This window comes from Geotrypetes seraphini, chromosome 13 (assembly GCF_902459505.1).
Source record: "Geotrypetes seraphini chromosome 13, aGeoSer1.1, whole genome shotgun sequence".
Classification (NCBI taxonomy): Eukaryota; Metazoa; Chordata; class Amphibia; order Gymnophiona; family Dermophiidae; genus Geotrypetes; species Geotrypetes seraphini.
The window spans coordinates 4,462,232-4,479,408 of NC_047096.1; the positions used below are offsets into that span (position 1 = coordinate 4,462,232).

Consider the following 17,177-nt stretch of genomic DNA (forward strand, 5'->3'; position numbering starts at 1 on the left):
TATCACATAACACATACATCAAATAACAAGGTCTTTCATTCTATTCAAATCAAATAGTGAAAAATCAAAAACTATCCCCCCTCCCCATATTTTCATTTGTACTATTTAAGGAAAAATGATTCCTACTCATCACAATAAGTTGTCAATGGCCCCCACACATCTTGAAATTTATTAAAATTTTCCTTTCTAAATCGATATTGTTCTTTCCATCTTATAAATATGACACACTGAATTCCACCCAAAACTGAAATTCAATCTATTCCAATTTTTCCAGTTAAATGTTATTTGTTGTATGGCAACTCCTTTCAGGATAAGTAAAAGCTTATTATTGTTGGCAGAAATTTGGCTCTTCACCCTCATAGACAAATGATTGTCGGAAAAAAAAAATTGGGGACATGTACTTTGGATGATAACAACTTTGGGCAACTAGGCCCAAAACAGACTTAGACCTTTGTTTTGATTCTGTCCTTTCACATGTCCTTGTTTCAGGAGAGATTTCTAATTGAATTTTTATGATTTTCATTTTAGTTACTTGTGATATTCCAACAAGATTTGATTTTGGTGAACCTAAGACTGAATTTATTGAGATGAATACATTTCCAGTTGGAACCAATGTGACCTATAATTGCCGCCCAGGTTACTTACTAATACGGGGAAAGCCAACCAGTATAGTTTGCCTTCAAAATTTAACTTGGTCTACAATTGATACCTTTTGTGAAAGTAAGTAAAACTTGCTTTTTGTGATTTTGTGTATTCCATGCAGCATATTAGATAATGATGGTGTTATCCTTGTGGTCAGTGGGGGAATGAGTTGTTTATGGAGTTAATTCTGGACAAATTATTTACAAACTAGTCTTTAAGCCCGTTACATTAACGGGTGCTAGAATAGATGTGTCTGTCTGTCTGTGTTTCTTTATCTCTCTCCTTGGCCGCTGTCTGTGTCCTTCTGTCCCCCCCCCCCGAGCAAAGCTGTCTGCCCCCAGCACACCCCTCCCCCCAAAGCAGCCCCCTTTCCCTCTCCCTGTCTCTCCACGGCCCCTTCTGTCTTCCCCCCAGAGCAAAGCTGTCTGTTCCCAACACACCTCCCACCCAAAGCAGCCCCCTTTCCCTATCCCTATCTCTCCATGACCCCTTCTGTCTCCCCCAGCACACCCCTCCCCCAAAGCAGCCCCATTTCCCTCTCCCTATCTCTCCATGGCCCCTTCTGTCTTCCCCCCAGAGCAAAACTTGTCTGTCTCCTGCACACCTCCCCACCAAAGCAGCCCCCTTTCCCTCTCCCTATCTCTCCATGGCCCCTTCTGTCTCCCCCAGCACACCCCTCCCCAAAAGCAGCTCCCTCTCCCTGTCTCTCCATGGCCCCTTCTGTCTTCCCCCCAGAGCAAAACTGTCTGTCCCCAGCACACCTCCCCCCCTAAAGCAGCCCCCTCTCCCTCTGGCCCCCTGTATTGATCCCCCTGCTTACCCTCCCTCCATCCCGGCGTCTTCTGGCCTGTTCCTCTTCAAAGCAGACCGCGATCGTGGTGGCCGGCCCCTGCGAACCTCGCAGGCCGCTCCCCAACCCGGAAGCACGCTCCCTCCCGACGCGATCCCGTGTGTCAGAGGGAACGTGCCACCGAGGGCAGAAAGCGGCCCAAGAGGCACGCCAAAGCTGGCCCCTAAGAGGAGGATCAGCGGCAGCAGCGGTGAGCGAGGGCGGGAGGAGGCTTGCTTCGGGTTGGTGAGTGAGGGCAGGAGGAGGGGAGTGGCCAGAGTGATCCGAGGCCTGCCAAAGCCAGCCCCGAAGAGAAGGATCAGCGGCAGCAGCGGTGAGCGAGGGCGGGAGGAGGCTTGCTTCGGGTTGGTGAGTGAGGGCGGGAGGAGGGGAGTGGCCAGAGTGATCCCTGGCTGGGTTCTAAAATGGAACACGGCCACGGATCACCCACCACAGCGGCAGGGATCACGCTTTTTTAAAAGCGCATGCGCCACTAACGTTTTATTATATAGGATTTGTAGTGTTTAAACCTTGGAGCAAACAGTATGAACAATGATAGATTTCAACTGTTTTGTTACCTGAAAATTAAAAAAAAAAAAAATCAAGTGTTATATATACTAAAATATTGTAAAACAAGAAGAAAAAAAAAATCTAATTTTTTTTTTTTATAAATCTTTATTCATTTTTACATCTTACAACAAGAGTATCAATAATTGACAATTGAAATTAAATACATCACTTGAATTTCTATCATATTTAACATTAATACATAAAATGTTACCCCTTCACTCCCACCCCTACCATAACATATGCAATCAAATATAACCTATAAAATATTCTTTTCTACTGAGCCAAACATTTAATAAAATTCAGAATTCCCCTCTCCCACCCTTCCACTTGTATTGTATTTATAATTGAAAAATGGTATCTATTCATTACAATAATTTGTCAATGGCCCCATATCTCTAAGTTTTTTTATAATTCCCTTTATGTATGGCTGTTGTTCTCCATCTTATAGATGTGATACGAGTTCCACCAAAAACTGTAATTAAGTCTGCTCCAATTTTTCCAAATATTTGTGATATGTTGTATGGCGACTCCTGTCATAATCAATAAAAGCTTATTATTGTTTAATGAAATTTGGCTCTTTGTTCTCATTGACACACCAAATAGGATCGTATCATACGATAAAGTCACGGGATTTTCCAATAAACAATTTATTTGGGTCCAGACTGATTTCCAAAAGGTCAAAATAAAGGGACAGTAGTATAACAAATGGTCTAGTGTCCGAATCTCAAGATTACAATGCCAGCATCTATTAGACTTGGAGCTATTTAACTTCTGTAATCTAACTGGGGTCCAAAATACTCTATGTAAAAGGAAAAACCAAGTTTGTCTCATAGATGTGAACACTGTACATCTCATCCTCCAAGACCAAATTCGTGGCCATTGAGACACAGAAATTTGCTATTTAATCTCAATGCTCCAAATATCCCTAAGTCCAGTTTTAGGGTTTTTATTTACAAATACGTTTATCAATTTATACCATTGTGCGGCCTGGTGTCCCAAATTTTTAAAAATATGGGAATATCTCTGTTCTGGACATGCAAAGTGGAACAAATAGGCCTTAACTTTTTATATGAAACACTTAACAGGTTGGTTGTTTTTTCAGTTGGATTTCTATCGGCATGTTCCACAAATATGGCTAGCAATTGATAAAAAATCTAATCCTGTGTCATATTCTTGTTGTGGGTAAGGTCAGCAAACATGCTTTCTGTGTCGCCTGATAGACCAGTACAGTTCCTTATGGATGGGTTATATCTCACTGTGACCAGCAGGTGAAGACTGAGATCAGACTTTGATTGTAGTATATTAGCTGAGGCTCCCTCCTCCTAACCCAGTCTTTTCTCAGTCTCTAGCAGGTGAGGTTGGAGAAAATGGCTCCCCCTTTTAGGGCTGTTGGAATTTGTTTTAGGACTCCTGGCCCCTTTTTGGTGCCAGATGGAGCTTGGACGGGTCCTGTTTGGAGGTCCGTCTGACCTCGGGAGGGGGATGTCAAACCCGGCGAGTCGCGTGCTGGGTCCCTCCATCCCTCCCCAGGTTTTTGTAGAGGTGCCTTAGCTGGCATCCTGGACACCGATACCAGTCAGGCCACCGGCTTTGAGAGCCAGTGGAGTCTGTTCTGAAAGAAAAGAAAAAAAAAAATACTGAGGCTGTGCCAATCTAAAGGGCTTTTTCCCTTTAAATTTACTGTATTTTAATGTACTTTTCTATTAACTGGCACTTTTATTCTAGTTAGGTCGCGTCTGGAGCAGGTGAAAAAGTGCTAATTGTAATCCAACCGCGAGGCACTCACAGCCTGTTCGAGCGAGGTGGCCAGGGGATCCCCTTCATGAGTGCCTCGCAGCTGGCAGCTGTCTGTGGGGAAGCCCATGCTTCCCCTGCCACCCATGCAGGAGGTTTCCTAGCCACTGACGGTCAGGCAGAAAGGATTCCCTTACTGCCGAAAGCTACGGACTCCCTTAACAGCTGATGCTGGCTGGCTTGCTTGCTTTTGTCGTTGGGGCAGTTTAGGCCTTTTTGCAGCAGCAGGTCTATGGAGCTTTTTTTTTTTCAGCAGTTCAGCTCCGTTTTTGGCAGGAAGCACCTCCATTTTTGTGTAGCCTCGGGTGACATCGCCCCTATATTGTGGACATAGGAACAGGTTTGTTGCTGGGTCCCCTGCTGTGGCAGCGAGTCCCATGGGGCTGCCAGAGGTTTTGCCTCTATTCTCATGTTGGGCTTTTCTTGATGTGTCCGAAAGTCCTGCTTCTGCCCTGGGGGTCTTGGGGGGGAGGGGAGTTTGCCTTCGTCCTCAGTGACAGTTTTGTTCCCCTTTACTCCTCTCACAGCGACATTCTGTGCCTGTGGAGGGCGGCTCTGCTTTGAGGGACCCTGAGGAGTGAAAGTTGGAGTCACTCCTTCAGCAGAGTTTTTGATGATTTTGCCCTGGTGGTCCAAGCAGCAATGTGTTGCGGGCTGGTTGCTCCTGCTTGTTTTTGGTGGGCCGAGCATGTCCTTGACTGTGAGTGTGATAACTGGGACTTAGTAGAGCAGGAAGTTGCCCTAATTGAATTGGGTGTTTCTTCTCTCTCGAATGCCATGTAGGACCTGTTGCGAGCTGTGGCCATGTCTCTGACTTTCAGGGTGGCTGCATGTCATACCTTGTGACTTAGGGCATAGTCGGCGGTTGCGGCATCCAAGGCTAAGTTGGTAAGATTCCCCTATTGGAGGTCTTTTTCTTGTTTGGAGAGGCCTTGGACTAGTTGGTTCGGACCCTGACTGATTTAAGGTGCCTCGCTTGCCTGAAGTCGGAACAAGGCCATTGGCGCAGGGTGGAACTGCTTGGGGATGTGTGCGTGATTTCAGCAGGCTCCACCCTGGTTGAGGGGCCACTTCCTTTTCGGCCTCTGGGTCTTCCCGAGGCCTTTACTTTCAGTGCATGCAGTCCTTTCGAGGGGCTCGCCGGGGAGCTGGTGCTTTCTCCATCAGTTACCCCGCTGCCTGTCCTTCCCAATGACTCCTTGGGTGCCCAGCTTCGCAACTTCTATCCAAAGTGGGCAGAGATCACGTCCGATCAATGGGTCTTGGAGGTGATTTGGGACAATTATGCTCTGGAGTTCGCCCACTCTTTGCCAGACCATTTTCTAGCTTCTCCTTGTCGGGCAGTGTGGAAGAAGTAGGCTTTTTGCCAGACCTTTCAAGGATTGCTAGATCTCAAAGCAGAGATTCCTATGCCCCCTCAGGGGTGTTGCACCGGCATGTACTCGATTTACTTTGTGGTGCTCAAGAAAGAAGAGACCTTTCGGCCCATCTTAGATTTGGAAGGGGTCAACAGGACTCTCCGAGTTCCATCCTTTCACATGTAGACACTGTGGTCTATGATTCTGGCTGTTCATCTGGGGGAATATCTGACTTCTCTAGATCTAACAGAGGCCTACTTGCATACTCCAATTTGGGCTTCCCATCATCACTTCCTGCGCTTTGCGATCTTGGGGCAGCACTATCAGTTTTTGTGCACTTCCCTTTGGTCTGGCCATGGCTCTGCAGATGTTCACCAAAGTTATGGTGGTTGTCACGGCGGCATTGCGCAAAGAGGGCATTCTGGTTCATCCCTACCTGGATGACTGGTTAATTTGAGCCAAGTTGTTGCAGGAGGGCTCAGGTGGTGGAGTTCTGCAGTCGCTGGGCTGGGTTGTCAACCTTTCCAGGAGCCGACTGGCCCCCTCTCAGCGCCTGGAGTATCTTTAGGTTCTGTTCAACACCTCCTTGGGGAAGGTCTTCCTCCCAGAGGCCCGGATAAGCAAATTGCAATCTCAGATTCGCCTGCTTTTGGCGTCCCGGTGTCCTTGGTTGCAGGATTTCTTTCAAGTCTTGGGGTCGATGGCAGCTTCCCTAGACGTGGTGAGGTGAGCTCGAGCCCATGTTCGTCCGCTTCAGTATGCCCTTCTTTTGAGGTAGTCACCCAGCGGCATAGTCTGGACTTCCCTGTTTCTCTTTGGGGGTTGGCTCGCTGTAGTCTTCATTGGTGGTTACAGACCTCCTATCTAGTTCAAGGGGTGAGTCTGGATCAGCCCCCCATGGACGGCTCTTCTCACGGACGCTAGTCTCCTCAGTTGGGGAGCACAGTGTCTAGGTCCCTCTGCTCAGGGATCTTGGGCACAGGAGCAGGCGTCTTGATCAATCAATGTTCTGGAGACCAGAGCAATCCATCTGGCACTGTTAGCCTTCTAGTCCTTCTTAACGGGCAAGTTGGTCCAGGTTCTTTCGGACAATGCCACTGCGGTGGCATATGTGAATTGTTAGGGGGCATCAGGAGTACTCTGGTGGCGCAGGAGGTGGCTCTGCTCATGGTCTGGGCAGAGTCTCATCTTCTGGACATCTAGGCTTCCCGCATAGCAGGAGTGGAGAATGCTCAGGCGGACTGCTTCAGTCGACACATTATAGACCCCGGAGAGTGGTGTCTTAAGTGTAGAGACCTTCCAGTTAATAGTGAAGTCTTGGGGGTCAGCCCCTCATGAACCTGATGGCCACGAGTGTCAGTGCCAAAACGCCCTGCTTCTTCAGTCATCGCAAAGACAGGCCGAGGGATTAGCTGTCCTAGTTCAGCCTTGGCCGACGGAGGGTCTTCTGTACTTCTTTCCTCCATGGCCATTAGTGGGCAGAGTTCTTTGCATTGTTTGGCACCCTGGCGTGATCCTGGTGGCCCCTGACTGGCCCAGGCATCCTTAGAATGCAGACCTGGTGCATCATCTGGTGGCGGATCCTCTACCTCTATCGACAAGTCTTCTGACTCAGGGCCCCATTCCAGTCTGGATCCCTTTTGTCTTACAGCTTGGCTCTTGAAAGGGAACACCTAGGTAAGAAGGAGTATTCAGATGAAGCATTGTAATCTTAACCCTCTTGGGGTCCCAGAGATTTTCCACTTCTCGGGCTTATTTGTGGGTTTGACGTATCTTTGAAGAGTGGTGTGTGGAGTGGACTCTTTTTGTGCCTCCTTGCCTAACATCTTGGAGTTCTTGCAAGATGGTCTGGACAGGGGACTGGCTTGGTCTTCTCTCCGGGTCCAGCTTGTGAGTTGGTGCGAGGTCAGTGTTTGACTGCCATTCCTGATGTCATTCATTTTCCCAGGTGGCCAAGCTGTTAAAGCCTCCTGTTAGACCAGGGATCTCAAAGTTCCTCCTTGAGGGCTGCAATCCAGTTGGGTTTTCAGGATTTCCCCAATGAATATGCATTGAAAGCAATGCATGCACACAGATCTCATGCATATTCATTGGGGAAATCCTGAAAACCCGACTGGATTGCGGCCCTCAAGGAGGGAATTTGAGACCCCTGTGTTAGACCATCTGTCCCTTCTTGGGATCTGGTCCTGTCTGTGCTTGTGCGTCCTCCTTTCGAGCCTTTGGATGCCTGCTCGTTGAAGGACCTTACTCTTAAAGCGGTCTTCTTGGTGGCTATAACTTCTGCTAGACAGGTTTTTGAGCTGCAGGCTTTCTCTTGTAGGTTCCCCTTCATGGAGTTCTCTAGGGAGCGGGTTGTCTTGCAGCCTGTTCTGTCTTTTCTGCCAAAAGTAGTTTCTCCTTGTCATGTTAATATATCTGTGGTCCTCCCGGTGTTGGGGAGTTGGGAGGGCTCTTCTGATTAGTAACAGTTGTTCAAATTTGATGTCTCCCGGGTCCTTTGCTCTTATGTTCAGTGGACCCTGGAGTTCAGGAAATTAGAGCATCTCTTTGTCCTTTTAGCGGGTCCTCGTAAGGGGGGTGGCAATAATGAGATACAATCAAAGAATCTAAATTGGACCCTTTCAGTAAGGAGTCAATACAATATAACCCATTTTATTAGAAAAATAACCCTTTTTGAGTACACAGTGGATCAAAGTTGTTAACCATAACAAAGCTGGAGAAGAAATAGTGTGAAAAATGTAAGAGGGAAATGGGTCTAATATGCAGTTTTTCAGTCCAAGTTTATTGCAGTTTTTCCAGTTGGCAAACATCTACAGGGCTAAAAGAATACCAAGTTCTATCAGTTGGAATATCATCTGAGATTTCTTTAGTGTAGAATAGATCATAATCAGGTGTAGAATGTGCAAATGAGGAGTGAATAATTGTCATTTTATCATTAAAAAACTGCCAAATTATTCGCTGTAGGTCTTAAGTTGTTGCTAGACATTAGTGAAATGGTGCTCGTTTACGCTGCTGAAATGGGAAGAAAAAATAAGTGGTCTCCACAGTTGAGTGAAGGAACGCGTGTGGTCCAGCAGCACCTCCCTCCTTCCAATCGCCACCGTCCGGGCATTTCCATCCTTCCCTTCCCCATACCTTTGCTGGAAAGTTTCATTTTTCTTGTCTCTGAGGCGCTGCCCAAGCCTTTAAACAAATCACGTGCAGCTGCTTAAAACTTCTCTTCTGATGTAACCGGAAACAGAAAGTTGCATCAGAGGAGAAATTTAGGACAGCCTCACACAACTTGATGAAAGGCTTGGGCAGCTCAGAGATGAAAAAAATTGTCAGCGAAGGTGAGGGGAAGGGAGGAAGGAGATGCCTGGACCGTGATGATCGGGATGAGGGAGCTGCTGGACCGCGCATTGGGTGCTTAAGGGAAGTGGCGAGAAAGGGGGAGGGTAGAGAGGAACAGACGCTGAAGGGAAATGGCTAGGAGAGAGTGGGGAACAGACGCTGCATAGAAATGGGTAAGAGAGAGAGGGGAACACGCTGGAAGGAAGTGGAGAGAGAGGTGCAGGGGAGGGAGGAGCAGATGCTGAAGGAAAATGGCTAGGAGACAGTGGGGAACAGACACATGAAAATGGGTGGGAGAGAGAGATAGGTGAACATGCTGGAAGGAAGTGGAGAAAGAGGGGGAGGGAGGAGCAGGTGTTGCATGTTGGTGGGTAGGAGAGAGGGGAGAAGATGTTGAAGGAAAGTGGGGAGGGGAGAGAGTGGGACAGATGCTGAAGGGACATGGGGAGGAGAGAGAGGGGAGCACATACTGGCTGGAAGGAGGGGATAAAGAAAAAAGGGCACATGCTGGATTGGGGAGACAGATACCAGATCTGAGGGGAGGAAAGCAGGAGAGAGATGCTAAAAACCACCTGGGGGAGGGAAGGGAAGAAAACAGAGATGCCAGGCTATGGAGGGAACAGAGGAAAGAAGATGGGTGCCAGACCAATGGTGTGGGGTGGAGGGAGAGGCACAGTAACGGAGCAGATACCATATGGAAGAGACAGAAAGAAAGCAGACAGTGGATAGAAGGAAGAGAATGACGAGAAGATGAGGAAAGCAGAAAAAGGTCAACAAAGGTAGAAAAAAAAAATCTTTTTTTTAAAATTTAGGATAAAGTAGTATATTAGTTGTGTTGATACAAAGTCCTGCCAGCTGAAGGTCTCTTTCTCTAGTTCGGCTGCCTGCCAGAACTTTGATTTATAAAATGACAATTGTATAGAATATTGTTTCTTTTTATATTTTAATAAAATAAGTTCAGTATAAAACTATTTGGGGCTTTTGCAGATGGGATCAGATGGTTTGCAGGGACGGGGACTGAGCTCGTGGAGACGGGGACAAATTTTTTCCTCATCTCATTCACTGCTAGACATATCTACCTTACTTGTCAGGGATTTCCACAATTTAAATAGAGCCTTAAATAAAAAATAATAAAAAAGATCAATCTATTAATTGAATTTATTAATTTGTTATTTCCAAAGTGAATTATTCTCATTTTATTTAATTCCTGGTTGTATTCCTTTATAATATCAAACTTGTTTCGTATAGATCTAGCATTGATATACCCATTGTATGTTCTCGACTGCATCTCAAGCTTCCCTACCTGCCTAATCTTTATAAATTATTAGTAACCCCTCCAATGTCTCTTTTACAAGTGTTCTTACAAGACAGGTTCCCATATCTTCCGTTCCCCATTATTACACTAATAGGCATGGCATCTATAGCAACCACCTCCATTCTAAAATATATAAAAGAATTTACATAATCTTGTCAATTCTTTTAGCTAGTTCAGAACGTGAACTCACAGGCCTTGAGCATGCTCAGATGCTCAAGGCCCAGCAGAAGAGGAGGCCGATCTTCGAGCACCGGCACCAAGCACAGGACATGCCGGTGCCCAGATGAGGGTAAAAAGTGGCGGGGGGGTGCCCAATCGTGTTGTGAGGGTGCCGGATTGCGGCAGAGGGTGCCGGATCGCGGGGGGTGGGAGGGGGCTCGTAAATCGAGCCATGCTCGGTTTTTGAGACACCGATTTTGCAAATGTTTTGCTCGTCTTGCAAAACACTCACAAACTGGTGCTCTCGTAAACCGAGGTACCACTGTATTTTCTACTAATCGAATACATTGTAAATTCGATTAGTATGTTGTAAATTGGTGGCTTGGATGCGCAGCCGAATGGTAGAGTGAATGAGCAGCTCCATACTAACAGGATTTACTAACGGATATATTAAGCTATACATATTAAATTTTGCTTCCTCTATATGTAATATTGATAGCGTAATATGGCATCGAATAAACAGCAAAAAGGAGAAATGTCAGGCTCAACTTTTGGCAACGCAAAGCGATCAAAACTAGAGCCGGCAACTCCCACAAAGGTACCGCTGCCAAAGGAAGATCGTAATGATATTTTTGCGGAACTTCGACAAATAAAAGAAATTGTTTCTAACAATTCAAAAACCCTGTAAGAAGTCAAGGAGGAGGTAGCTAACCTTAACAAAAGGATGGAAATCATGGATCTAAAGATGGATCAACTGGAAAAACGAAAGGAAATGAATGAAAATATGATAGAGCAATGCAAAATGGACAAGAAAGTAACTGAAAATCTGACGAGAGACTTGGAAGATTGTATTAATAGAGGGAAAAGAAATAATTTGAGGATTATTGGGATTCCTGAGGGAGTGGAAAAAAATGACTCGATTGCATTCTTGGAAAACTTCCTTCCTAAGATCCTGCCCCTTAAAACGAAATTTCCACTTGAATTTGAAAGGGCGCACAGGATCCCTGCAAGGAGGTCTAATCAACAACAGGGGCCGCGTCCTCTAATTTTTAGGCTTTTGAGACATCAGCAGGTGATGGAAATTATTAAACTAGTAAAGGAAAATAAAAATCTAAGATGTCAGGATTCAAAAATACATATAGTACCTGACTTTGCTAGGAATACTGCGTACAAGAGAAAACAGCTGTTGGAGATGCGCCTGAAACTCAGATCTCTGGGTGCTAGATATGGATTGATGTACCCTGCTATAATGAGGGTAACATATGGCAATAAAACTTTGAACTTTGAAGATCGGCAAAATTACAGGAATTCCTAGAGAACTGTGAACAACCAATGTCTCAATGAGAGTTTATAACTTTTAGCCATAACCTTTAATATTTAGGTTGCTTGAAAGGAAAAGATCATTCAAGATCCATGCCTTTTATTTTTGGCTTGTTTTATTTTTCATATTTTATTTCAATTGGAAAACTCATGATATCCCTATGTAATGATATTGTTACACATATGGAACCATTTTGAAATAACTGTTTCAAACTGTTTTCTTCAGAACGCAGTCATTAGATTGTTCAGATAATATGCAAATATCTCTGATGTCTTACAGGAAGAATGGAATTGACATTTGACTTTCAAAATAAATCAAAATAATAATGATGTTGTGCACCTGGGAGTCAGCCTGATTATTGAATAACCATTAGAGGGCAGTATGTTGACAGTTTTAATATATGATAGGAAACACTTCTTCTTGTGGTTGCGTTCCGATATTCCTGCGGCAGGCATTGCATATAAAGTGTGTTTTATCTTTTTCCAATATGTTTCCCCGCTGCTGACATTTAAGGATCAAAGCATCGCATTTGTTTTTCTGTGCGGTCTTTTTTGAACTTCAATGGATGCTTCATATATTGAAGGGAGTATGGCTGTCAGATCCACTGCAAATAACTTGATCAGATCGGAGCATTGAGAAGCAATTTTCATTCAATTGTCAGTGCCCGTTGGTGGGTTTCAGTGACTTTGGTTTCGGGAGATTAGCTCTGAACAACAGACACAACGCTCCAAGTTTAGGAATGGATGACTGACTACAGGATTCGCGGCATTGGATGGATTATGGAGATGAGGCTACCCAGCTTAAGCAGTGAGTTAAGAGGATCTCTGGTAGTACTGTTTCATTCACAGCAGGGCCTGATACCTTGGAATACTAATGCGTTGGGTCTGGGGCCCTAGTTTGTAGGGGATCGAGAGAGGAAGATGGAAAACTGAGTCTGAAGCGATATAAATTTACATGTCTTAGGGGATTTAAGTAGACTATATTTGGCATCTCTGATTGGAATATTACTAATGTAGGAGAAATAGTTTTGGACTCTATATACTGGGCCTGTCTTTCAGCACTAGCCGTTTACCTATAAAGATATTTAATGGATTTTTTCTGTCACCAATATATAGAACATTGTTAATATAAGAGTGATATTTAAAGTCTTGTTTCTTATCTTGTCAATAATTGTCTATAAGGATGGGAAGAGCGGAGATTAGGGATATATGTTGGAATTATCTGCATCACGCTATATATTAAATAAAGATCGACTTGAGTTTCTACCCATATAGGGTAACTACATAAAGGAAAATTTTGATATCATCCTTTAAAAATGAATTTAGAGGAAAGGAAGTTAGAATTTATTTATTGAGTAGTTTATGAATAGTAAGAAGTACCAAACTATTTTTAAGAATGAATGTAAAAGTATATGAAAAAATGAATGATTATAGTATTATTAATGTAAGGTATAAGTTTTAAAAGGAAATGAGAAAATGGATATTTATATATAATTTACAGTTTGATTATAGCAGTATAAGATACAGTCAAACCTCGGTTTGCGAGTAACCCGGTTTGCGAGTGTTTTGCAAGACGAGCAAAACATTCTGGCAAAACATGTCTCGCAAACCGAGTGTTGACTCGATTTGCAAGCACCCCCCCCCCCCAATAACCGGCATCGCTCCCCCCCCGCTTGCAAAGGCCCCCGCTTGAACCGGCACCCCACGCCCAAACAACTTAAACTTACCCCCCTGTCTGGCAGGTGCCGCTAGAAGATCTTCCCTGCTTCTGCCGGCCTTGAGCACTCCTGCCCCCTCCACCAACCATTGGCCCCTCCCATTATAACTGGCATCCAAACGGACCAATCGTCTTTCCTTACCGGCCTTCACAAGGGCCAGGAAGCCTGGGAGCTTTAGTGAGCGGGTGAGACACCACCCTTTCAATCCCAACCAATGGTGAGGCGGTAAACAGAAGAGGGCTGCTCCGATTGAAAGAGTAGAGCGGCCAATGGGAAAGCAGTAGGGCGCTGTGGGCGGAACCCACTGGGTTAGCCGTGGCGCGGCGCTGTCAGCTGTTTGGTTCGGAGTGATCAGAGCCTCTGAGGGTCCGGTTCGCACTCCTGTAGGTGAGCAGCGACGTATCCGATCGGCCGGGGAGGAGAGAATGGAGGCGCCACTGAGACTTCCTGGGGGAGCAGGAGTGAACGGGGAATATAGAGCCTGTCTGAGGGAGGAACAATGTGTTGGGGTATCTGCTCATGGGAGGAGGGAAAGGGGCCTAGGAGACCCCTCTCCTCTTTGGATATGGGTCCTGTCCTGGTCCTTGGACTCGCTGCTGAAGTTTATTCCCCCATTGAACTGTGATCTTTGATAGGTTTGCCATATTTGAGAGTTCTAGATTGGTGCTGGAGAGGGGGCAAGAAGGACTTCTACGTAGCTGTGACTGTATGCTGCAGGTGTCCCCTCCAACTCCCCACCCGTCCTTCAGTGTCTTGTTCTGGCTCTCCCTCCCCCCACACACGTTTCTCCTGGTTTGCTCGTGGCCCTGCCAGTGCTGTTTTGAGTCTTGAAGTTTTGCCGGTGAGAGGGAGAATTAGAAGTCCTTGAGTATGCGCAGATGTATGCTCAAGGCCGGCAGAAGCAGGGAAGATCTTCTAGCGGCACCGGCACGTCCTGTGGGCTGCGTGCCGGTGTCAGACGGAGGTAAGTTTAAATTGTTTGGGCGGGGGTGCCGGTTCACGCGGGTGGGTCTTTGCGAGTGGGGGGGGGGAGCAGCGCCGCTGTCCTCGGGGGTGGGGGGGGGGGGTGGGAACGTATCAAAGCGAGTTTCCATTATTTCCTATGGGGAAACTCACTTTGCTATACGAGTATTTTGGTTTACGAGCATGCTTCTGAAACGAATTATGCTTGTAAACCAAGGTTCCACTGTATATGGATTTCATAAGAACTTTTAAGATTTCTTTTAATTCCTGTGATTAATCTTAATTATAATATAACTCAGGAATTATATAATATCTATATTAAATATATAATATAGGGTATATGATATAAGATATTTATTTTCATAATAAATATGTATATTATTATTTTTTGTAAATGGAATCCTCCATATTCTTCTAAAAGTATGAGTTTTAACAGTTGAATTAATATTTTTATCAATAATTCATAAATAGGTTTGGATAGCTTAATAAGTTCAATGAGAATATGTTTTATTTTATCCTGTTGGGGTTTTTTTCATAACCCGAATCCATATATGTGTTTCCAAGTTTTCATCATTATTCAGGGGGGGATGGGTAGGGATGGATATAATGATTTGGGTTGGGGGGTAGGAGAAGGGGTAGGGAAAGGAAGGTTCGAAGAGGGGAATTTTATTTTTTTTTAATTGTATAAACAGTGTAATGGTGTCTAATCATATTGCTATACATAATTTGAAATATTATTGTTGGATTATATATCTAGAAATAGATGGGGATTAAAGTATTTTCATTGAATGTCAATGGTCTTAACCATCAAATTAAAAAGAAAAAAATGTTAGCTTTCCTGAAACAACAAAATGCTGATTTATATTTTATTCAGGAGATGCAATTATCAATGGTGGAATCTAGAAAATTAGAAGGGGGTTGGGTAAAACAGAATTTTTTTGTCCCTGCAGTTGGCAAAAAAATTGGGGTGGCCATATTAATAAATAAAAAATGTACAGCTAATTTTCAATTGATTGATTCGGTAGGTGGTTACATGTGAGAATGAGTATGGGAAATAATACCCTGGAATTGTTTAATGTGTATGCCCCAAATACGAATCAAAATTAATTTTTTAAGAAGTTACAACAATTATTACTCCCACTGGCTGCTTCTAATTTAGTAGTGGCTAGAGATTTCAATGTTGTTATGGATCCATTAATGGATAAAAAACCAAGAAAAATTATGAAATCCTTAGGGTTAGATAATTTGATACTGTCTTGTGATTTGAAAGATATATAGCGGATACTTCATTTTAATGAACGGGAATTTTCTTTTTGTTCACAAGTTCATAAATCCTTTTCAAGAATAGATTATATTTTTGTCTCAAATCAAATAGTACAAGTGACAAAAGCATCCATAGACCCTGTCATTTTGTCTGATCATGGGGGTGTATGGATTGAATTTAAGTTTGAGGAGCAAGAATATAGCAGGTCTGTTTAGAGATTCGATAATACATTGATTGCAGATTCAAATTTCCTTGAAAAATTTAAATTAAAAATGATTGAATTTTTTCAAATTAATACTTCAGAAGAAATTACCATAGAAACATTATGGGATGCATTTAAGGCTACCATGAGAGGAAATGTTATTTCGTATTCGGCATATATTAGAAAACAACTTAAAAAGCAGTTTTCTGATTTGGAGAAATAAATTAAACATTTGGAAGCTAAATTAGTTGATAAGTGGGAGCAAAGTACCCTGCATGCTTCATTAAAAGCAAAAGGTAAATATAATGAGATATCATCAAAATCTATAAGGAATGATTTGTTTGCCCAACAAACTTTGTATTATGGAAGTTCAAATAAGCATTGGATGATTGCAGGTATACGAATTTTGGATGATGTTATTTCAAGTGGTAAGCTGGTTGACTTTTCACAGTTGCAACATAAATATGGTCTTAATAAATCACAAAGCTTTAGATGGTTGCAACTGAAGCAGGCTATTCAGGAGGGGTTCCCTGAATGGAAAAATCTTAATAATCAGTAGAGTCTAGAGCAGGGCTGCCCAAGTCCGGTCCTCAAGATCTACTGGCAGGCCAGGTTTTCAGGATATCCACAATGAATATGCATGAGAGAGATTTGCCTGCACTGCCTTCTTGGTATGCAAATCTCTCTCTCATACATATTCATTGTGGATATCCTGAAAACCTGGCCTGCCAGTAGATCTCGAGGATCGGACATGGGCAGCCATGGTCTAGAGTTTTTATGCTTTCAGGTGGACTTCTTGGGTCACCAGGCTGCACAGTAGTATAAATTGATAAACGGATTTGTAGAAAAAAAACCTAAAAATGGACTTAGGGACATTTGGAGCATTGAGATAAAGCATCAAATTACTGCGTCTCAATGGCCACAAATTTGGTCTTGGAGAATGAAACGTAAAGTGTCCGCATCTATGAGACAAACTTGGTTTTTCCTTTTACATAGAGTATTTTGGACCCCAGTTAGATTACAAAAGTTAGATAGCTCTAAGTCTAATAGATGCTGGCATTGTAATCTGGAAGCAGGGACTTTAGATCATTTAATATTTTATTGGCCCAATTTGGTCTCAAATTAATTGTTTATTAGAAAACCATGTAGCATTTTCAGATGATACAATTATGTTTGATATGTCGATGAGAACAAAGAGTCAAATTTCATCAAGCAACAATAAACTTTTATTGATTATGACAGGAGTCGCCATACAACAGATCACCAGTAATTGGAAAAATTACAGTAGACTTAACTATACCTTCTGGTAGAATTCGTTGTGACAACATTTACAAAATGGAAAGAACAATTGCCATACAAAAAGGGAATTATAATAATTTTAAAAAGATTTGGGGGCTATTGACAAGTTATTGCAATGATTAGACACCATTTTCCTCTGAAAGTACAGGTATATATAGGGGGAAGGGGGGATAGTATAAAGTTCTATTAAAGGTTCAATCAATAGATAAAAATATAATATTTATACGATTTTTTTTAATTAAAATATTTGAAGGTAGGGTGGGTGGGGGGTATAAATTTATATATTTATGATGTTATTATAAGGAAATTCAAATGTTGTATTTAAGTTTTAATTGATATATTATTGTGTACTTGATGCAAGATGTAAAAATGAATAAAGAATTTGAAAAAAAAGAATATGTTGTAAATTTT

General features: G+C 43.3%; 1 protein-coding gene across 1 annotated transcript in view; it reads left to right on the top strand.

The window, feature by feature from the left end:
• The window catches only part of LOC117347550 (complement receptor type 1-like), a 131,080-nt gene that overhangs the window by 62,254 nt on the left and 51,649 nt on the right, over positions 1-17,177 (top strand). Inside the window, exon 18 of the mRNA XM_033918638.1 lies at positions 529-720. Coding sequence (XP_033774529.1) covers positions 529-720 — 192 coding nt within the window. The remainder of the gene's footprint in view (positions 1-528; positions 721-17,177) is intronic.